We start from the raw sequence: 24,546 nt of genomic DNA on the forward strand, positions 1-24,546 counted from the left end.
ACTCTTTCGCATGCGAATTTCACAAGACAAACAAACCCCAACCCTTTCGGTGGCGTTGGGAACTCCGAGGGACCAAACAATTTCCTCTATTTGTTTTATTGTCCCTTTCTTCCCACCGAGGCCCACCATTGAATCTGAGATTTGAGTAGAAACAAATAACACACAGGAGAGAGAGAGAGAGAGAGAGAGAGAGAGAGAGAGAGAGAGAGAGAGAGAGAGAATGGCGATGGCAATGGCCGCTCTCCTTAGGTTCTCTACTTCGGTTAAGTCCTGCCGACCACCCTTTAACGGAGGGCCCGTTTACTATATGGTATCCCTCCTCACTCCCCACCATACCCATCTGAATTTGTTGGGGTTTTCTCTTACTCAATGTCACAAGAGAACCCAAATTAAGATGTTTGTTGCTTATGATTCTTTACATGTCAAATCATGTTTGTTTCATCCCCACCATCCTGTTTTTTTTCGGAATTTTCCTCGGAACAGAGAAGCCTGAAACTTGTAGATTGACTCGTTCCATGCGTGTTATAAAGATCTCTCTTCATTTTATTTATGTTATTTTGATTCCCATCTTTTATGTTTGGTTACGGTAAATGTTTGCTGTTTGTTTCAGTCATCTTTTCCGAACGAGGCTGTGTGTGACAAGGAAAAATCTCGTATCGCGGTGAGCGTGCTTTCCTTTCTTCAAGATTGTTTAGATCCGGAATGATTTAATTTCCATTCAATCTGTTACTTTTCGACGCGGCCTTCGTTGATTCGTGAAAGTTGATTGCATCACGGAAAGTTTGTTTTTAATCTCTTGCAGTTTTAACTTTTTTAATCTTTGCGTTTTTTTGAATTGAATGTCAGTGGCCCAAGCAACTCAATGCTCCGCTTGAGGTGGTGGATCCGGAGATTGCGGATATTATCGAGCTCGAGAAAGCAAGGCAATGGAAGGTGATTGTGCCTGCCGTCTTGCTGCTGTTCTGCTTGTTATCTGATTCCAATTTTGTTGCTTCTCGCTGTTGAATCGCAATGCATTGTGAGCACTTGAATTCTGTGAGCCTCGATAATTTGTTGTTTGGTTTGGTTGATCTAGCGTCTGTGTTGTTTCGTTTTACTCGACGTGCGCTCGTTAGCTAATTTGGTTGGTATAAATCCTCCATCTGCATGATTGATGCCTCTTGCTCTCTGTGGATCTGTAGACGTTGGCTGTTGTAAATCTCTGTTGGTCTTGATGCAGTAGTAGTTGAAATTTAAAGATTGGGTTTTACTGAAGATTTTTCTTTATCACCATTATCGTCATCAAAGTTTCTCCTCCCTTGTATGTTTCTGCTTTTCCGACTGGGACACTCTTGAGATTAGTTCTCGTTTCCGTTTATCTTCTTGCTGTTATTGCTTATTAAATTTCTTTTTTCATATTTCCTATATATCAGATAATTTAGCATCTTCTTCGATGCAGTTTTTCCATTACAAATACGAGAAGGGCCCTCTTCATAACTCATATTATTGGCGTTTAATTAGTTTTTTTCTGTTAACTTTTTATTTTTAATTAAAAATTCCAAGAGTGCAGCAATTTCAGGAAGCATATTCTTGAGAAGACCTGTCAGATTGCTCTTAAAAATTATATTATTGATGATACTATGTTTTGAATTTGTAATCAAGACATGCTTGTGCATATGCCATTTTGACAGTGCATTATATAAGAATTTTGTTTGGAAGTTCGTTTCATACTTGCGATGCTCATATGCAGTTGATGTAAGAAAATTTTTACTTTGGACATACAAAGGATTCCTGGCTGTGTGTGTGCTTTTAAATTTTTTCTTTCATTCTGTTAGGACTTAATTGTGATGCGAATTTACTCTGTATTGTTAACTGAAGATAGTAAGAATACAAAGTATAAATCTATAATATTGCATCATTGGTGATTTATATCCTTGATATTGTCTGTCTTTTCAGGGGCTTGAACTTATTCCTTCTGAGAATTTCACTTCGGTATCAGTCATGCAAGCAGTAGGGTCTGTTATGACCAACAAGTATAGTGAAGGCTATCCTGGTGCACGTTATTATGGTGGCAATGAGTAAGAAGCCTGAAAAATTTCTTCTCTTTTTATGAAGTTTTGCAATGAGATATGTTTCAAAGACTTGTGTTCCTCTCTTATACCTATTATTTGTTCTCTAATAATATCTAATGATTTTTTCTGTATATGTGGAGAATATGGTGCCTTTTAGGATGGTTTTGATATTTTGCATATTTTTTTTCCTTATAGGTATATTGATATGGCAGAATCGTTATGTCAAAAGCGTGCTTTGGAAGCATTCCGGTTGGATCCACAAAAATGGGGAGGTTAATCCTATGATCCCTCTCCCTTTCTCTCTATTGTTATTAATTTTTAAATTGGCATCCAGTACTGTGCTTAAAAATTGCTTCAGTTGAGATGACCTAAGCATTTCATGTGACATGTCAAGACACAACAGATGATTGTTTCTGAATGTGATGTGTTCATTTATTCTTTCAGAATTTTCATGTGAAACAGTGAAAGCATTGAAGGATCCTTTAGGCTTGTTTTTTGCAATTATTTTGGGGATGAAGTTTACATGTATTACGTTCATGAAACAATACATTCATTCTATGGACTGCAACCTATGCGATAAGTTATTTGTTTGGCTTCTGTTTAATTACACTGAAGGATTTTGTGAAGCTTTTCCATTCGAACTGAACGTTAGCTTCTAATCTTTTGCTAGAATATTTCTTGGTTCCCGTCTTCTTTATTAACTAACTAGCTAATCTTGGGTTTATTTAGTGACCTCCTCAATTTCATAACGCTTTTCCTGTATATTTTGCAGTAAACGTGCAGTCTTTGTCTGGATCTCCTGCCAACTTTCAAGTTTACACTGCACTGCTTAAACCCCATGAAAGAATTATGTCACTCGATCTTCCTCATGGTGGTCATCTTTCACATGGTTATCAGGTGCTCAGAGTTTTTAATTTTTTTTGCCATCCTTTCGATCTGATTTGTGATGCATTGGTAATTATTATTATCCAAAATTACATCATGGCCCAAATGTTTACTGTTTGAGACTGCAAGATGGTGAGTTGTTAGATTTCAAGCATTCTTTTTTAAATTTCAGTGTATATAACATGTATGTTAAACTTTGGAATGCACTCATCAATATATATAAGATGTGCCTAAAAGTATCAAAATCCTTCCCTTTAGTCATATTTATCCCAGTGCTTACTGTGTCTGGTGTTTTAGGGATACACAATTTCTAAATTCACGTATGTCAAATATCTGGAATATGACCGCTAGATAGAGGAGAAAAAAATGAAACAGAAAATCCCTCACTGAATTTTATCTTCTTTGCATAAACACTTCCTTCTATTTATGCTCTCTGCTTTAACTTTTCTTTTTGAGGATCCATGCTTCACATGTCGATTCCCAAAGCTGTTTTGTGCTTTGGCAACTGTTATATGGTTAAACTATCAATTAGCAGCTAGGGAATTATAAGATCTTTCCCTGTTTATGGTTCACTTAAAATTACCACCTGGGGGGCCAATCTTGAATTTATAGATCCAGTGCATTCAGTGTGTGATTCATCTGGATCTGTTACATATTATTCAACCTACCAGTTTTGTTTTTAATTAACTGAAGTTCAAACATAACTTCGTGAGTGCTGTACAGCATATTGTGCTTATTCTGCTAGTAATAAGACATGGATTTTCCTGTTTATTTTTTGTGCTTTCTCTATTGAAGGTGGATAGAATAAGTGGAAGATGAGTTATTGTGGCATGGAATGTATGACACAAAGTGTGATCTTAATTTTAGTTATTTGTTTTACTTTGAATATTGAAAATTTGGAAGTACATTCATATTGAATTCGTTGTGTATTTTAATGTGATTTATGTTGCACATTCTAATATATCTATTACGTTGGCAGACCGACACGAAGAAGATATCTGCTGTGTCCATATTTTTTGAGACAATGCCCTATCGGTTGAATGAGACTACTGGCTACATTGATTATGACCAGGTACCCAATTGTGGTTTTCCCTTCAGAAGTTCTAGTTAGTTATAGTGTTGCTTCCTAGCAGTTGGGTCATTGCCTATTCCCTAAAATGTTTGGCATCAGATTGATTATGCATATCTAATTTGAATGGAGCATTTTTATAATTTGTATTGCTTAGTCACTTATTGGAAGTTTTGTCCAAGTCATGTGAATAGCTGTACCATTGGCGTGTGAATACCTGAACCTTGATTTTATTTTTGCAGCTAGAAAAAAGTGCAACACTTTTTAGGCCAAAACTTATAGTTGCTGGTGCAAGTGCATATGCACGCCTTTACGACTATGAACACATTCGGAAAGTAAGGATACTGCATCCTGTTTCTTAGACTTCATCAACATGATCATCCTTAACATCAAAATTCTTAAGTATATTCTTGTAAAATTTTAAAGCTAAAGTTAATGCATATCTGCAGGTTTGTGACAAGCAAAAGGCCGTTCTCTTGGCTGACATGGCACACATCAGTGGGCTGGTTGCTGCAGGTGTTATCCCATCTCCTTTTGATTATGCAGATGTGGTGACCACAACTACACACAAGTCACTTCGTGGGCCACGTGGTGCCATGATATTTTTCAGGAAGGGCGTTAAAGAGGTGAACAAACATGGACAGGAGGTGAATGACACATTGTTTTCCCTACTTTTCATCTTTTATTAGTTTCAACAATTAATTTTGTCCTTCTACCTTTTGAAAAATGGCCTTGATAGTTTAATCATGTCTTGTAAATTAATCCCTTTTCTCATGCAATTCTCCTCATGAAGGTGTTGTACGATTTTGAAGAGAAAATTAATGCAGCAGTCTTTCCTGGACTTCAAGGTGGTCCACATAACCATACTATTGCTGGCTTAGCGGTTGCCCTCAAACAGGTATATACATAATTGCTCAATGGCAAACTCCATTTCCTTTTATGGCTTATAACATAAGAATCTTACTTTCTTATCCTGCTGCAGCTACTACAAGGAACATGGAAACCATTTTTCTTGATCAGACAGTTCAATTTCATGCATTCATTAATTTGATGTAGATATATTCTACAACTTGGATTTCTGATTGTGTATCCTGTTTTTCATGGTTGTTTGCACATATCCTTATAATTTACAGAGTTCTTTCAAATTGGTTCTTTCTTTGAATAAGGTTTTACAGTTATCAAACATGGTTCCTAGAAGTAAATCCTCAAGATTCACATTGGATAATATAGCTGTTTGAGTTGTACTACCTCACCAGATTGTCTCGGATTTGAATCCCAGTATTAGTTTTATTCATAGCTGCTAGAATGGGAATAAAAAACGGAAAGCGATACGGGAATCAGAATCAGAAGCGCTCAATCCAAATTTTTGGAAGATTCGGGAAGCGGGAAGCAGGAAGGGGAATAGTTCAAGAAGCGGTATAAGAAATTATGAGAAATAACGATAAAATGATGGATGTAAAAAGACAACTTTTAAAGAATGAAATTCTTTGAAGAAAAAAGAAGCATGTCAAAATGAATAATTAGGAAATAACGTCCATAATTGATAATTATATCATCTTATTAAGAAAACTACCTAAGATCATTTAATAAAATAACTAAATAGCACATACAATCAATAAAAATGCAAAACCTTTAAAAACTTCCAAGTTCATAAGTTTATTTTAGAGTGTGGATACAAAGCATTGAAATAATAAAAAATTTGTGCAGATATTGATGTGTAACTCATCACCCATATTACAATTCTAAGAAACTTTGTCTAAGCCTAACAATATAATCAACCATTATATGATAATATAAGAAGACAACTTTTAAAGAATAAAGTTCTTTGAAGAAAAAATAAGATGTCAAAATGAATAATTAAGAAATAACGTCCACAATTGACAATTATATCATCTTATTAGAAAAACTACCTAAAATCATTTAATAGAATAACTAAATAACACATACAATCAATAAATAATGCAAAACCTTTAACAATTACAAGTTCATAAGTTTATTTCGGAGTTTGGATACAAAGCACTGAAATAATAAAAAATTTGTGCAGCAATAACTCATCACCTGTATTACAATTCTAAGAAACTTCAACTAAGCCTAACAATATAATCAACTATTATATGATACATTTAAACAATAAGAAATGAACAAGAGTAAGATAATATGCTATAAATGGCATGCATATCTCACAAGAAAAATCCAAACCATGAAATAATATGCATATTAAATATTGAATCAAAGCTAATAAGTCACAATATTCATAATAATTTGTGTTTATATAAACAAAAAAAAATCATAAATTGTTTTTTTCAATATTTAAAATTTTTATATAGCCAAATTTATTCAAAATTCAAACAAAAATGAATTAGACAACGTCAATCATGAGTATCATCATTCTCTTCATTTTTTTTTCAAAAAATCTTCCTAAATCACTCTTAAGCTCTTTAGGGGTGAATATGAACTAGGCCGAAGGGGTCTTATATGTTTTTGATTTTTTTTTGAAATGAGTGCACTTAAAATCGGAGTTGCCAATCGAGGAAGTGGGAGCAGAAAGCGATACGGGAAGCGGGAAGCGAGGCACTTCTAAAATTTTAAGAAGCGAAAAGCGCAGGACGACTTAGGAGCGAACCGGGAAGCGACCTAAGAAGAAAACCGAAAGCGACCTAAGAAGCGAAAAAGGAAGCGACATAGGATTCAAATGAGAAGCGAAAGAGAAGCAAATAAGAATCGAAAGAGAAACAAAAATGTAATTATATATTTTTATTTTATCAAAAAATAAGATTTATGTCATCATTGACAAAATAAAACATGTATCTAAGACAATGAATAATATAAATTGCTATTATCTAACAAATGCATCATTTGCAACTTTCAAGCATTTAAAAAATAATACATCAGGAGAAGATAATAATTCACATTCATGTTGCAACCATTTAACAAATGCATGCAAGCACTAAATAATGTATTAAGAAAACTAATAAATTTGCTTAAAAAACGTATCTTTTTCAATGAAAGAATCAAATGACTTGATTGTTGTAAATCTTGTGATCTCTACAATATAGAAAATGAGAAATCAATAAATTCAAAGATTACATAGAGATATGGTTAAATTTTTAAGCTATAAAGTTTTAAACTGTAAATTATAAGCTATAAAGTTCTAAACTATAAACTTAAAATTAACATAATCCACTACTTCACTTTATCATGCAAGGTTTAAAATAAAAGTACATATTAAACCAACAAAATATTAGAAGACCATGACAAAAAAATAACATAAAAGTTTCTAAGTTGGACTACTCCAACTACATCATCAAAAGAATAATTAAGAATTTAAGAGTTCATTAATCTGTCATCTTTCTCTTCCCCTTCAGGTCAACAATAAATCAAGAACTTTTTGCATCATCACGTGTTTCTTGTCCTCCACGACCATGCCTTCTGCTCCTTCCTTCATTTCCTATAATGAATATGTTAAAAAATAAAAATGTTCAAAAACCTTAATTTAAAATATAAAAAATATTTATATAGAAAAAAGTAAAAATAAAAAATACAATATCAACATACCTTGTCTAGGTCTCCTGCTAAAGAAACAATCAATCCAGCCTTGAGGAACTGATGATCATTCTTGTATATTTGCAGTTCTACTAGATCTGTTGGATTGATTTGTATCCTCTTCAACTTCATTTGTACGTATGATTATTGGAGGTAATGAAGCTCTTAGTTGTGCATCTTTGGGTTTAGATTTGAAAATAGTGCTTGTTGTGCACTATCATCCAAATCTCTCCAACACATGTCCTCTAATCTCAACGTATTTTCTTATACAATAAGAAGTTCTGGGTTGATATCCCATTTTCGACTATGTCCTTTGTAGCGATTGTTGTACCTTTTTATAATAAGAATATACAATATGAATGCTAATAAACAATTAATGATAGAAAAAGAGAAAAAATACCAAAACAAAAGTACAACACAATTTAATTATACCTGTCAATCAATCGAAGATTGGAATGAATATACACCAACGTATCAACATGATCTTCATTGAGCCTATTTCTTTTAACATTGTGAATATAACTATAGGTGCTCCACACTCTTTCTGCAGAAGATATGCTAATAGGTTGAAATAAAATCTTAATGGCTAATGCTCTCAACTCAGGTGTATCACCACCATAAAAACGCCACCAATTAAGCACCAACATTGTAGGATTCAATGCATCTATTCTTGCTGCATTTCAGCTAAATCCTTCACTTCTTGATGCAAAAACCACAAGTTGTGACCTATAAAGTGTAGAGAGCTCTTCATTTCCAGCAGATATGACTTCAAGCGTGAGCATTGCACCGTTTAAGATATCATTATCTTTTTCTATAAAAAAATGTTTAATAACTATAACAAAAAAATGAAATAAAATAATAAAATAATTAAATGATTAAACTTTAAACTTTATTAAATAGATAGAATAAAATTTTTACCAGGAGAAACTCGTTTGACCCCTCCTGCTACTGGGATCTTGAGATACTCTGACTCGTAATATTTTGGAGTAAGCATGTGGGCTAAACTATGGAGAGGTGCATTCATTCTATCCCATCTATTTGAGACAATCTTATGAATTTTTTTATACAAATTTGGTTGTTCTTTTAGATTGTCTTTGATTTTCCCCAACATGTTGTCCATGCTTTCATACACTTCACCAATTATAGGGCCTTCCTGATAACAAAATTTAATCATCTTATATATGGGTTTTGTAATCAATAATGCTAAACGTACATAATCCTAATATTCTTCATCAAGAACAATTGTTTATGTTGTAACAACCCTTTTTTTTCATAGTTTTATCCGTGCATGATTGCTTTCACTCGCTTCATCTATCTGAAATTATTGTGAGCTTCAAGCTCTCCCTCACATCAGGCAAGCGCTTCAAAGTAGTATAATGTGAAGCAAACCTTGTTTTTGCAATCTTTATTAGCTCTAATTTTTCATTGCTTTTAAATATTGCTAGTGCTTTTGAATGATTTGTGATATACTTCACAATTTATTTACTCTGCAAATATGTTTTTCTCAACCAATGAAACTCATGTGCCAAATCCTTAAAGATCAAATTAAGTGTGTGCACAACACAAGGTGACCAAAAAATATACTTATACGTTTGTTTTAATTTTTCACCTGCTAACTTGCAATTTGTTGCATTGTCTGTAATCACTTGCACTGCATTAGAAGGCCCTACAAGTTTAAATCCCATCTTCAAAAACTCGACAATGTTTGTAGCTGACTGTTGCACATTAGAAAAATCGCTTGCATATAAGAACATCAAGCCAAAATAGTTTGATGCAAGTATATTTATCAAGTGTTTGTTCTTGAAATTTGTCCAACTGTCTGAGACAATGGAAACTCCAAACTCAAACTTTTCTCGAAATTCATTTAACTCCTTGTGCACACACTCTTTTTCACTATCAAGCAACATTGTTCGCGTTTTTAGTTTATATCTAGGCACTTTACTAACTGCAGATATCATCTCTTCTCAATATGGTTTTCGAAGCACATTGAAAGGTATGCTATTTGCACACAAAAATCTGATAATTTTATGATCTATATAATCTTTCTATCTTTTTAAAGGTATCACGAATATCAACTGTGTTTCGGCTTCCACTAGATGACGTAGTCATACTAATAGGCTTCTTCGGTTTATCAATTTTTGATCTCCTCAACTCAAATGCACTTGATGGAACCTGCACTCCTCGAACTTGCCTCTTAATTTTTCTTGCGAATTCTGCATTTTTTGCAACTACAGGACAAAAGACAATCCCAACACCTTGTCCCTTTGAAGATCTCATGAGATGTGCAAAAACTCGAGTATATGACCCATGATAAACATTTTTGCAGTACCTGCACATAAAAATCTGGGTTTCACCTTGCTTTCCTTGCATACTCTTCTTTTGTTTCAATACATGGCGTCATAAGACAGTTGTTTTATGCATGCTAGGTGGTTCATCATTTTGGTCATCTTCGGAATAGTAGTCATCCAAGTTATATTCTTCTTCATCTTCCTCATCAAAACAATTTTCTTTTCTGTCCTCAAACTGATATGGACAATCAGAAGACCCCTTGCCTTTTCTTGCATTGTCATTCCCAACACCACTAGACGATTCATGCTCCAAATTGCAAAAATAATCATCATCGTCATCATAATTGTCATGATCGTAGTTTGTGATGGTCATTAGTAAAGCAAAGAACAAACAAATATACATCCATCATAAAAGTATAAGAATCAATGAAAAGTTGAACAATATTTTTGCATTATTGCATATATGAGATAAATATAAATTCGGCCATTTGCATAAGGACAATTTTGATGTTAAGAATTAAGTGCACGTAAACCAATTTCTAAAAGCAAGTGATATTGGTAACAGGTTGCAATTTGCTAACGCATTGATATCCATAATTTTGTTGCCAAATCGTCTGTCATGGGCTTGGAAGAAATTTTGGGATATGATTCCCAATTTTTATTGTTTTTTTATTTATTTTATGTTGATGTGCATTGCCAGATCATATACATGAATTTAGTGTTCAGCATTGTAAAATTGACTGAGCATTGGAGATTCGAGATATTGTATTTGTTGTTAATGTCCCTGCACACAAATAGAACACCAAGAAAAAATATGCAGAATATGTCTAAAACTCGGCACGATAACACCAATAAAATATCACACAACTAGCTTCATATGAATATGAATACGAATACTCAACTATAGGCATCAAAAGTAAGCGAGAACTAACAATAAGTTCACATCCAAACTGACTATATCACATCCATACTACCACAAATATCATACATGATGATATCCAAGCCATCAATACAATGAGATGAACTTATCTCACAATGCCGATAAGAGCATCAAGCCAAATCTAGGTTATCGCCTCTAGTACCACTTCATAAGCATCACGAGAACTCAGCCAAACATGAATAATATCAACCCATATCACGTCTGTCTGACTGATGGTATACATCAAAATGACCAAAATACTATCCATCCGAGACCCAAACACTCACCGATTGGATTACATTAAACAAAAAACCAAATCTGGACATAAGAAACCTCAATATCCAAAAATCACCAGAAAATCGATAAAAGATCAACCACTCAACTGATTGCCAACATTTTTTATTAGAAAATCTTCTAAAAATGAGGGCTAACAAATCCACATCTTAATCGATAACAAGATAAGAGCTGGGTTGGGGTTATTGTCTACAAAGTGGCCTTTTGATGTGCAGTTGGTGCACTTTCATTGGTTGCAGATAACAGGATAAGAGCATTATGCGCAGAGCTCTTGGAAGGCATTGCTCACACATTGGCTGTTACTTGATATACTTCAAAGTTCAACCCCGTTGATGTACCAATTTCCATTGACCCCATTTGAGCATGGAGTCGAAGGTTGTTGTTACTAGACTTAAGGATTGATGGAAAAACACTGAAGCTCTGAACTGAAGCAACTACAATGTTTTGATGCATCAGACAAGGGAAGCGGTGGGCTTTGATGGGTGTCGGCTTTCATGCTTGTTTTCGTAAGAATGTCATGAGAAAAAATCGTGAATCGCCGGTTGGTGGAGAGAAGAGATGGAGAGAGGAGAGAACGTACCTGAACATCCTCATCGCCGGTTGGTGGAGGTCGCCGGACGTTGGTGAAAGTCGCCGGAAGTTCTGGAGGTCGCCGGTCGGTGGCCAAATCTTGAGAGAAAGAGGGAGGAGGAGACTCGGATGAAGCTTGAAAAAGAAACCCTAAAGCCCTCTTTTGCGTTTTGTTTTTCACGAGTTTTTTCAAAATCTCCATTTTGCCCTTATTAAAAAAACTCTTTCTTTTAATTTCTTTGGTAAAAAAAGTTAACAAAAGGGGCAAACTTGTCCATCAAGTAAATCGTACCCCTTTAAAGGGGTACGCGTACTCCTTTAAAGGGGTACGCGCTTCCTGGTATAAATGTGCGCTTCCTCGTACGTTTCGGAAGCGCTGCGTTTCGTGCTTCCGAAGCGCGTATTGGGGAAGCACGCTTTCCCTAAGGCATAGGCGCTTTCGGTAACTTTGCTTAAAATGCATTTATAGCGTATCTTAAGATACACCCTGTATCAGAGTGTATCGTAAGATACAAGGGTGTATCGTAAGATACAAGGGTTATCGTAAGATACAAAGGTGTATTGTAAGATATACACCCGTATCGAGATACGAATGTGTATCATATTGGAAAACCCTATTAGATATGATTACGTATCGTAGTGTATACTTACAACACTGCTTCCGATAACTATGGATTTATTAATATTTTTATTGTTAAGATATTTGTGGTGTTATTCTTCAACCAATTGTTCATTTAGATATGATATATAGACAAAGTTTGGATTCAATCAGGTTGATGAACTTTTGGTCTTTGAGAGGTTAGTCCAATGGAATGTTGAGAAGTCTAGACAAATTGATCTTTATGGGGTGTGTATGTATTTTTTATCCTTTGGACTACAAACAGATAGATAACTTCCATTAGTGATGAAGTATGTTGCCTTTGGTATCCTTTTCTCTTATTATTTTTTATAGGAGTTTCTTAGACGTGGGATCCTAGGCAGTATCATCTGAATGTCACAACTCTAATTTCATGTAAAATAGTGTGATACAAACAATAAGAAGCTATTTCAAGGACAGATTCTCTGTCTTATTGTATTTTTTATAAGTATGTTTATGTAGATGACAAGAAATAAAGGTTGTTTTGGGTACTAATGAAAGAAAAGTATATCTAGGAATAGTGCATTTCAATTCTCGAGTTTTCCTGATAAGTATAATGCTAAAGATGGTTATTGTGTAAAAGGCTGGTGCAGCTGGTCCTGCATAAACAAATGCACATATTCTCTTTTGAATAGTAACTAACATTCGGTTGAATTAAAATATTGATGTGTCAAAGAGTTGGATATCCTGGGCTGGGCCTTCTACTTTTGGAAGTCCATTGGAGCAACAACAACAACAACAACTACACCTTCATCCCAAAACAATTGGGGTCGGCGATATGAACCAAAAAAGAAAATCATTCTGGGTCCTCCACATGAATCCTTCTCCTCCAATCATTTCTATCCAATGCCATGTCCTCGGTGAGGTTCAAAGCATTCATATCCTTTCCTATCATCTCCATCCAAGTCTTCTTAGGCCTACCTCGACCTCTTTTGACTAATATATTTTTTTATTTGTCCATCCTTCTAACTGGAGCATCATTAGGCCTTCGCCGAATATGTCCAAACCACCGTAAACGATTTTCTCTCATCTTATTTTCAATGGATGCAATTCCTACCTTCTTACGTATCTCCTTTTTTATTGTATTTCCACACATCCATCGAAGCATACACATCTCAGCTCATACACATCTCAGCTACACTCCTTTTTTGAATATGATGTCTCTTGGCAGCCCAACATTCCGTACCACATAATAAAGCGGGCCTAATTGTCTCCCTATAAAACTTTCCCTTCAACCGCAATGGCATTCTATGATCGCATAACACTCCAGTTGCACTTTTCCATTTCATCCACCCAACCTTTTGTGAAGAATCCTTGCAAACAATCAAGTTTTCAAATAACTTGATACTTCAAATACTCAATACACAAAATAAATGCACAGTGTTTATAAGCTTTACACCACAAAAGAAGTGCAATAATTGCACAGCGTTTATAAGCTTTACACCAAAGAAAGTGCAATAAATGCACAGTATTTATAAGCTTAAGGAGACAACAGGTTACTCTAATACATGCATACAATGGGCTCACATAGCCCTTATTTATAGGCAAACTTAAGAGACGTTGGGCTATTCCCAACAGCTCTTATTAGAGACGTTGGGAATCAACCCAACGTCTATATTTTTAAAACTGTATACACAGTCAATGGCTGACTGTTGTACACTGTACACAGTCAGCCACTGACTGTGTACAAAAACATTATATAAAAAAAAACAAAAATAAGAAATGAAAAAAATTACAAAAAAATAAAAATAAAAAGAAGGAATTACAATCATATTAAAAAACATGAATATGCGTAAAATGTAGAAATGACTAAAATACCCCTACAACCAATACAATAAAGAAATATATATTTTATATATACAAGTAGATGAATACATATACATATATGAAATATATATATATATATGTATATGTATCTTCTTTTATATATATAAAATATATATAGAAAATATATTGTCTTATAAATTACAATTTAACACCCCCCCTCAAACTTAGGGCAAGATGACCGAAAGTTTGCCAAGGAGGAAATTGAACCGCGAAGCACACAAAGCTTTGGTGAAGAAATCTGCCAACTGATATTCTGAAGTTACATATGGAAGATCTATAACTCCTTTCAGATACGCTTCTCGAACATAGTGATAGTCTATCTTAATGTGTTTAGTCCGCTCATGAAAAGTATGATTTTTGACAATGTATATTGTACTCTTGTTATCACAGCATAGCTTGGTGGGCCCTTCTATTGAGATCCCCATGTCTTCTAATAGCTGATGAATCAATACAATTTTCATGGTAGTAGTCGCCATGACACGATATTCAACTTCTGTTGAGGATAGCGACATTTTTTGCTGCTTCTTACATCTCCATGAAATCAGCGAGTCTCCTAAAAACACACAAAAACCAGTGGTAGAGCGACGGTTATTTGGGTCACCTCCCCAGTCAGAGTCAGTATAAGCAATTAATTTTAATTCAGAAGAAGAGGATAAGAATACTCCCTTGTTTAGTGTGCATTTTATATATCTCACAATCCGCAAGATGACACTCATATGAACTGATGTTGGTGCATGTTGGAACTAACTTGCAGTATGAACTGCATGAGAGATATCTGGTCTAGTAATACTCAGATAGATCAAAGATCCCACAAGCTGTCTGTAGGGGGTGGGATCGGAGAGAGGAATACCATCATCAATCTTCATTTTGGCTCCTACTATAGCAGGAGTTTCACAAACCTTATCATCTGTAATACCTGACCGGTCAATAATCTCAGAGGCAAGCTTAGTTTGAAATAAAAAATACCCTCTATGAGAGTAAGCTACTTCAATACCCCAAAAATAAGTTGGAAATCCCAAATCAGACATTTCGAACCTATCCTTCAAAATTGATTTTATGCTTTTAACCCCTTTAGAATCACTTCCGGTTATAAGCATATCATCCACATATAAGAGCAGAATGACAATCCCTGCATTGGTTTTTCTAACAAATAAGGCAGTGTTAGTGAAACAGGAAGAAAAACCATTTTCTAACATTACGGAGTTAAATCTATCATACCAAGCCTTAGGGGCTTGTTTTAAACCATAAAGTGCTTTTCGAAGATGAAGCACTTTCCCTTTGGGAGTCTCCATTCCTGGTGGAGCATTCATATATATCTCTTCATTCAGATCACCATTTAAGAATGCGTTTTTAACATCCATTTGATAGATGTTCCATTTGTTGATTGAGACAACGATAATGAGACATCGGACAGTGACCATTCGGGCCAAAGGGGCAAAAGTTTCTTCATAGTCAATCCCGTATTCTTGACTATATCCCTTTGCAACTAATCAAGCCTTATATCTCTCAAGAGATCCATCGCTCTTAGTTTTTACCTTAAATACCCATCTACACCCTATTGCTTTCTTACCCTTAGGAAGATCTTGGAACTCCCAAGTCTTTGCCCTGTTGAGAGCTTAAAACTCACATTCCATTGCTTTCAACCATTCATCGTTCTTTTTGGCTTCTTCGAAGTTTTTGGGTTCTATATAGGAATGAATGACGCTAAGGCAGACTCTATGTTTAGGAGTAAATGAATCATATGAAATAAACCTAGAAGACATCTTTCTACTTCTCTCAGTTCTTCGTAGGTTTTCATCATTTGTTGAATTGGACCCACTAGGTTCACTGAATTTTTCAATTGCACTCCTAAAACTGTTTTTATCTCTATGAGTATATGTTAGAGGATCTCTCAATGCTCCTTCACTTCTATGTTGGGAGATAGGTGGATGGGAAAAGCCATCTTCTTTATCATTGACGTCATTATGAATGAAATCTTCATCACTATCATCATCATGTGCTAACATTTCAAATAAAGAGGAGTAATCCATGTTTTCTTCAAAGGGTTCACTCATTTCAAAACCATTAACATTTTCCAGAAAACTCACATTTCTGGAAACATATAGCTTGTCATTCTCAATATCATAACAACGAAACCCTTTTTGGGTTTCAGAATATCCAAGAAAAGCACAGGCAATGACTTTTGGCGAAAGCTTGTCATTCTTGTCAGTAAGAACAAAACATTTGCAACCAAAAATTCTCAACTGACTATAGTCGGGTTCTTTGGTATACAATTTTTCAAAAGGCGAGATATTGTTCAAGTTTTTAGAAGGTAGCCGATTTATCAGATAGACAGATGTTAAAGCCGCTTCAGCCCAAAAACCTTTTGGGATGTTTTGAGAAACAAGTAATGTTCGAGTTGTCTCTATTATATGTCTATGCTTCCTTTCGGCTAATCCATTTTGTTGAGGGGCTTTGGGACAAGATCTTTGGTGAAGAATACCATGACTTTCAAGATAATTTTTGAATTCACTTGAAAGGTATTCTCCACCAGAGTCAGTTCTAAAAATTTTTAGATTCTCATTAAATTGATTTTTAATCATCATATGATAGGTTTTAAAAATTGAGAAAACTTCATATTTGTGTTTAAGAAAATAAATCCAACAATATCTCGTGTAGTCGTCAACAAAAATGACATAATATGCAAAACCTCCTTTTGATAGGACGGGTGCCGGTTCCCATACATCCGAATGGATAATTTCAAAAGGTCTTGTTGTAAACATAGATCTTTCACAAAAAGGCAATTTTTTCATTTTCCAAAAAATACAGTCATTACAAGTTAAATCACTTTTACATAGACTTTTAACAAAAGGTAAATGAGAAATTTTTGCAATATTTGGATGTCCAAGTCTCTTGTGCCACACATTAAAATCCTTTTGTTGGACAACATTACAAAACAGGTTCTTTGGAATTTGAAGGGAATCGACATAGTATAGATCACCCTTCCTAGAGCCTTCCCCAATCAATCTCCCGGACCGACGATCCTGTATCCAACATTTGTTAGATGAGAACTTTATATCACACCCATGATCCGAGAGTTGAGAAATAGAAAGCAAATTTAAGTTTAATTTGGGTATAAATCTAATTTTTGGAATAAAGAACCCTTGTTTTTTAAAATTTCCTATTCCTTTTACTTCAAGAGATGTTCCATCCGCAGTTGAAACAAAAGGTGGAGAGAGATTTTTTGAGTATTCGGAAAAAGAACTAAAACTTGGTGTCATGTGAAAAGAAGCACCCGACTCTAAAAGCCAAGAGGTCTTACCGGGAGGAGAAGAGGTTGACATGACGGCTTCGGAAACAACCCCTTTTAAAAGAGGTTGAAGTGCATCCACGATTTGTTGCAATGAAAGAGCTCCATTTGAAGATGACGAGCACTCTTCCTTTTGAGGTTGGGATGTAGTAGCCATGGCAAGTAACCTTTTCCACTTTGGGCAAATAGGCTTGATATGCCCCGGTTCCTTACAAAAATAACATAAAAGCTTGCTATAATCCTTCTTCCCTCCTTGACCACTTGAGTTTTGATTCTTGATGTGAGGAGGCTTGTAGGTTCTTAAGTTGCTCCTCGGTCTTGAGACGACATTAACTCCTTTATTTTCTTCATTATAGGAAGGTGTAGCTAGAACACTTGGGTTGTTCTTGCTTATACCCATACGAGTCTCTTCCCCACTTAGTTTAGTAATTACATCTTCAAGAGAGGGGGAAGTGAAGGCGGATAAAAGAGAAGATCAGATTTGTTCGAATTCAGACTTAAGCCCATTCAAAAAATTAAAAAATCTATCTTCTTCCAATTGTTTATAACGAAGCTCTATGGTTTCTCTACTCCACTTGGGTTCGAGCATAGCAAGCTCATCCTAAATAGAAGAGAGTTCGGCAAAATACTCCCTTATAGTCATCTCTCCTTGACGAAGAGTTAGAGCCTCTCTTTTAGAGGTAATATTTATGAGACAGGTTCCTAGAGGTGTACATCTTCTCAAGGTACTCCTACGCTTGAGAAACCTTCTTAAACTTGATAATATTGGTGTTAATTCTTGTTTCTACGGATGAGAAAATCCATGAGAGGATTTTAAAATTCTTCATCTCCCATTCTTCATGTTTTTTGGTGTAGTCTTCAAGAGCCTTGGCTCTTTCTTCGCCTTCAAGGATTTTTATTTCTCCTTTCTCCGTCAAGGTTATCTTTGGCTCCGGTTCGGGAATCGAGCCTTGAACATAACCCCAAAGCCCTTTTCCTTTAATATGAGCCTTCATATTTCCGGCCCAGACGTGATAGTTGGACTCATTGAGTTTGAAACCGAGAGAAAACTGAGTCTTTTTCACCCATTAGAGAGGAGAGATGATGAAAAAGAATACGTACCACAAAGGATTTTTAGACCTTTTTTGATAGAAGAGTCTTCTAAAATACTGGATGAACAAGTGAATCCACTTCAATCACCAAAAAAATTGAGGGCACATTTTTCGTGGCACCCGAAAAAGTGAGAATCCACACAATCCTTTTTTTTTTCTCCAACCTTGCTCTGATACCATGTGAAGAATCCTTGCAAACAATCACGTTTTCAAATAACTTGATACTTCAAATACTCAATACACAAAATAAATGCACAGTGTTTATAAGCTTTACACCACAAAAGAAGTGCAATAATTGCACAGCGTTTATAAGCTTTACACCAAAGAAAGTGCAATAAATGCACAGTATTTATAAGCTTAAGGAGACAACAGGTTACTCTAATACATGCATACAATGGGCTCACATAGCCCTTATTTATAGGCAAACTTAAGAGACGTTGGGCTATTCCCAACAGCTCTTATTAGAGACGTTGGGAATCAGTCCCAATGTCTATATTTTTAAAACTGTGTACACAGTCAATGGCTGACTGTTGTACACTGTACACAGTCAGCCACTGACTGTGTACAAAAACATTATATAAAATAAACAAAAATAAGAAATGAAAAAAATTACAAAAAATAAAAATATAAAGGAGGAATTACAATCATATTAAAAAACATGAATATGCGTAAAATGTTGAAATGACTAAAATACCCCTACAGCCAATACAATAAAGAAATATATATTTTATATATACAAGTAGATGAATACATATACATATATGATATATATATATATATATGTATATGTATCTTATTTTATATATATAAAATATATATAGAAAATACATTGTCTTATAAATTACAATTTAACACCTTTATCCTATGGTTTACATCTCCATCAATTTCTCCATCATTTAGAATGAGCTAAAATGTTGACACTTGCAGTAGGAGGTTCAAAATTAAAAAGTGTGGAACTATTACAATGATTGTTTCTTGTAAAAGATGAAAGTTGCTTCATGTCTCAATTATTTAAGTTCTCTATGCACAATGGTCAATAAGAGATCTATGCTGACTCATCACTTGTTATTTGTAACTTCAGGCCACCACTCCAGAATACAAAGCCTACCAAGAGCAAGTTCTCAGCAATTGCTCAAAATTTGCGCAGGTATCACATACATGATTCATTGATTCTTTTTCCTGTCCCTGGCATCTGAACTTGGGTTCACAGATAGAAATGTGCTTTTCTACTGTATTTTCTGTGTGATTGTTGTAACCTGTAAAAGTCTTTAAACTGGTTTTGCTAGAGGTATTTTAACTTCTAAAGCTTGTTGCTTTCACAGTGCCTAAAGAACAAAGGATATGAGCTGGTTTCTGGTGGAACAGATAATCACCTTGTCTTGGTGAATCTAAAAAATAAGGTGGAGTTGTCATTCCTCTCATTGCCACTGCAAGTTCATGTTGTCAGGCTTTCATGGGCATTTCACAAGTTCACAAAGTCCTTTTTACCCTAACAATTAATAAATTTCCATGTAGACAGGCACTTGAATGCATTCTATGTATCATCTTTTTTAACTGCCCCAACTAGGGTACCGTTTGGATGACACCCAAAACCCAGTCTTAAACTTGGTTTTGGGTGCAAATTGGGTTTTGATGTGTTTGGGTGACACCAAAACCTAGTTTGAAAACCAAGTTTTTGCCAAAACCCAGTTAATTGAAACCCCCCCTCTTCCCCAGGTTGAAAACTTGGTTTGTCAGAGGAGGGATTTTCCACCCCCGAATAGTCCCCCTCCCCACCTCACTGTCTTCCGATCATTTCCGGAAAATGATCGGACTAGTATCTCCTGGTCAGTGCGGTACCCTTCTGGCCATTTTTTGGCAGGTGGCTGGAATTGTTAGTATTATTTATTTATTTTTTAATTTGAAGGCACAGCCAGCCATTTCCCGGCCACCCACCGGCTGGGATGACATCGTCCGGTGTGGGCAACACCATTCCATCCATTTCCAGCTGGCGGGTGGCCGGGAAATGGCCGGCCATGCTATCCTTTTTTTTCCTGTTTCTGTTAGATTTTGGAGCGGTCGGTGGCCCGGCGAAGGCTGCACCAGCCTGACCATTTCCTGGCCAGTGGCTGGCCGGCCACCCTTTTTTTGGTTTTAAAGTTTTTTTGTTTGTTTTTTATTTGGCTGGCCATTTTCTAGCCAGCTGCCAGGCGGTGTTGCCAGCGAAGGCAACACCAGCCTATCTGATGGCTGGCCGGAAAATGCAAGGCTTCTTTTTATATATATATTTTTAGCTTTGAGACCAAAAATTTGGTAAAACCTGGTTTTAAGCCAAAATCAGGTTTCTCAGAGACCTGATTTTGCCCTGTCATCCAAACAGGGCCTACTTGGTTCTTCACGAGTTCCGTTTGGAAACTGACGTAATTTTTCAGCACTCATTACTCAGTAGCTATGTCACATGGGTGCGGGTGCTGGTGCAGGTGCGACACGGGTGCGGCACAATTTTAAAATTTTTGGGCACGGGGACTCAGCAAAAAAATATATATATATATATATATAATTTTATTTTATTTTATTTTTAAAATGCCACAGCACAGACTGTGACTGTGCACAGTCACAGGCACGGTCCACAACACTGTGACTGTGCACAGTCACACAGTCACAGACTGTGCACAGTCCACAGTCACAGTCTGTGACTGCAACACTGTCACAGCACTGTGCCTCTTTATATATATATATATATATATATATATATATATTTAAATAAAAAATATAAAAAATTGGTTTTTTAGGAATATTTTTGGACTCGGTCAAAGTTGACCGAGTCCAAAATGTGGACGGACTCGGCCTGGACTCGTTGACCGAGTCCGACTCTGCATTGACCGAGTCCGACTCTGCATTGACCGAGTCCGGGCCGAGTCCGAAGCCGCACCCGAGTCCGCACCCGTGTTGGGGCATGTCGACTCGGGTGCGGCACCTCCTTAGCCGAGTCCGTGTGACATAGCTCAGTAGTCAGTACTTTCAAGATATTTATCTTTAGACTATGATTCCCACTCTGGACCTTCTATGGTTCTTGCTTGATTACATACTTCAATCAGGCAGGGTCTGTGAACATGGGAAATCTCTGATAGGCATAATAATGGTTAGATCTGTCTACGTGAAATAAATGTCTAAAACTTCAATTTCAAGGGTTTATAGATCTTTTTCTGGTTTTACAGGGAATTGATGGCTCTAGAGTGGAAAAGGTGTTGGAACTAGTTCACATTGCAACCAACAAAAACACAGTGCCTGGTGATGTGTCAGCCATGGTTCCTGGTGGCATCCGGATGGGTAAGAATTCAGCATTCATCTTTTCTTTGGACGCCTGATTGCCTTCCTTCACAATCTCCTCTTTTGTGAGCAGGAACCCCAGCCCTCACATCCAGAGGGTTCACTGAGGAGGATTTTGCCAAAGTAGCAGATTTTTTTGATGCTGCAGTAAATTTAGCTCTAAAGATTAAGGCAGAAGCAAAAGGTTTGCACTTTATATTCCCTTCTGATATATCCATGAGATAAAGTACAAACACAATATATGGCAGTGATCTTGTAGATATGTGGGTAAAGAGCAGAAGCAAAAGGTTTGTACTCTATATTCCCTTCTGATATATCCACGAGTTAAAAGTACAAACACAATATATGGAAGTGATCTTGTATATATGTGGGTAACGTGCATGGGTACTAACATTAACCTTCTTTAGATGCATTATAAAATTTCATCCAACCTTGGGTGATGGTAATACTTTATTGTCAATAGATTTTCTCCTCTTTGAAGTTTTCATCTTGTTCACAAGAGCTCATTATGGCCTCCTCTATACAATTCTACATAAGAAAAATGAGTGACTTCCTAGTAATGGACGCTTTTGTTTGTATGCAGATAATGACTGGAAACCCTCACGTACTGCAATTTGTTTTTTTTTTTTATAAATTTTTTTCCTTCCATTGAATAAAGGACTGTTGGGCTGCCAAGAGACATCATATTCAAAAAATGAGTGTAGCTGAGATGCGTATGCTTAGATGGATGTGTGGAAATACAATAAAAGATAAGATTCGGAACGAGGAGATACGATAGAAGGTAGGCGTTGCACCCATTGAAAATAAGATGAGAGAGAATCGTTTACGGTGGTTTGGGCATATTCGGCGAAGGCCTAATGATGCTCCAGTTAGAAGGATGGAGAAATGAGAAAATATATTAGTTAAAAGAGGTCGGGGTAGGCCTATGAAGACATGGATGGAGATGATAGGAAAGGATATGAATGCTTTGAACCTCACCGAGGACATGCCATTGGATAGAAATGATTGGAGGAGAAGGATTCATGTGGAAGACCCAGAATGATTTTCTTTTTTGGTTCATATCGCTGACCCCAATTGTTTTGGGATGAAGGCGTAGTTGTTGTATTGAATAAAGGACTGATTTTATTTTTCTTTTTATAAAAAAGGCCATTCTTGTCATGTCTTTTGTCCTCTTTTTTGATGTCTACTCTAGTTTGTCTGACTATACCGTTCCATATGTTTTTAGTTGAGATCTAAGTACTTTTGTCTCTGTTGAGTTTGCCATTATCCTTTTTAAAATTTTAACCTTTTAATGCAAAGTTTTGATTTCAAGCAATTCCAATACAATTCTTGACTTTGTTTCTTTGTGTGAAGGATGAGTGTTGCAAGTTATCTTACTGTGGTTTCTTTATAGGAACAAAGTTGAAGGACTTTTTGGCCACTATCCAGACAAGTGCATATTTCCAAACAGAGATTCAAAAGCTTCGCCATGATGTTGAGGAGTATGCAAAGCAATTTCCAACAATTGGATTTGAAAAAGGGACGATGAAATACAAGGATTAATTGAGAGCCTTCTTGTGTATGGTACGTGCCTCCTTTTGGAATAATACTCATTTGAGATTTGAATGCGTTAAATGACTGCTTAGCTTTCCAACCTTATCTAGAGACCATCCTTCAGTTTTTGATGCACGTAAGACGTATGTTATTGGTTTCCAGTGAAATGAAGTGTGTAATTCACTTCTTGGGAAGAAAAATTCTGAAAGGTAGCACTTTTTTAGTCCTAATAAAATTCTTTACAGTGCATAAGGGTGAGAAGAGATCTGAATCAATTGCTGGATGAGGTGTGAGACCGATTGGAGAAGCTGGTTGATTTGGTGAACTATCCTGGGATCAACTGTCGACCCAATGTTAATTGACTGAGCTGGAGTCACTCTAGCTGCTGCTAAGTTGTTTTGCTACCTATATCTTGCTAGACAACTTAGGCTTCAATATCTGGGTCCAGAATTGGGTCATGATTTTGGAATTTCCTATAAAAACCCAACTTAAAAGTCCACACTCAGTTTCTTAGGAATTCCTGCACCATGGTCATCTTTCATGACAAGGCAACTTGTGTAAGCAATAGTACTACTATCATTTGTTGATAAGTGGACTTTATTCTTGATTATTTCCCACGTTTCCGTTATGTCTTTCTAATTGTTAATTAGCTGGTTACGATGTCTTATTTTATTAGGTTCGACTTATCGAAATTTTATGTTCATTTAATGTGTAACAGGAATAAGAGCATGCGGATGGTGAGTGTTTCCAATGTTAATGGGGAAATTTATTTGGGGAGACAACTTGTTCTACTGGCATATTTGTTAAAAGCAAACTGAACTTTGCTTTTGGAGCAACAAGCTGATAGTTGTCTGCCAAATATTCTTGTATCTCATTGGGTTACTTATCTAATTTCCTTTTATTGGAGAGAGAGAGAGAGAGAGCAAAATACTTTTACTACCATATGGTCCCCAACCATTCTACTGCATTGATCATTCATCATAGTCATGCAAGAAGACCAAGACCAAGGCTTCATCAAGTCTCTCTGCAGCACCCATGTCTTCTTAACAGTGTCGGTCTTCACCCAATCATAACATGACTCGGTTTGCATCATTGAAGATACAAAGTCAACCGAGTGTGGAAACTTAATTCCATCTACTGACATGGAAGCTAGCACTTCTTTAGAATAGGTTGGTCTAAATCTGCAAATAACCATGCATTTGACTGGTTCAGGCAGACCGGACCCAAGTCTGATTGTGAAT

At 35.9% G+C, this 24,546-nt stretch overlaps 1 protein-coding gene across 1 annotated transcript; it reads left to right on the forward strand.

Annotated features, from left to right (window-relative positions):
- Positions 1-117: 117 nt before the first annotated feature.
- Positions 118-24,215, forward strand: LOC149847703 (serine hydroxymethyltransferase, mitochondrial). The gene is made up of 16 exons (XM_089995883.1): positions 118-310; positions 611-661; positions 847-933; positions 1,936-2,057; positions 2,247-2,323; positions 2,824-2,948; positions 3,916-4,008; positions 4,248-4,340; positions 4,455-4,652; positions 4,799-4,903; positions 19,545-19,610; positions 19,786-19,863; positions 21,661-21,772; positions 21,846-21,956; positions 23,166-23,335; positions 24,024-24,215. Exons 1-15 carry the CDS (start codon positions 221-223, stop codon positions 23,312-23,314), a joined length of 1,557 nt encoding a protein of 518 aa, XP_089852009.1. The 5' UTR covers positions 118-220; the 3' UTR covers positions 23,315-23,335; positions 24,024-24,215.
- Positions 24,216-24,546: the final 331 nt, after the last annotated feature.

The sequence above is a fragment of the Nuphar pumila genome, chromosome 1 (genome assembly GCF_984573655.1).
Source record: "Nuphar pumila chromosome 1, dmNupPumi1.hap1.1, whole genome shotgun sequence".
Taxonomy (NCBI): Eukaryota; Viridiplantae; Streptophyta; class Magnoliopsida; order Nymphaeales; family Nymphaeaceae; genus Nuphar; species Nuphar pumila.

Bases quoted from the DNA above. Each gene is read 5' to 3' on its own strand.
- LOC149847703 (XM_089995883.1), top strand. From the start codon at position 221: ATGGCGATGGCAATGGCCGCTCTCCTTAGGTTCTCTACTTCGGTTAAG. The intron at 2,058-2,246 runs GTAAGAAGCCTG...TTTTCCTTATAG, and splicing joins CGTTATTATGGTGGCAATGA to GTATATTGATATGGCAGAAT. The intron at 4,904-19,544 runs GTATATACATAA...TTGTAACTTCAG, and splicing joins TAGCGGTTGCCCTCAAACAG to GCCACCACTCCAGAATACAA.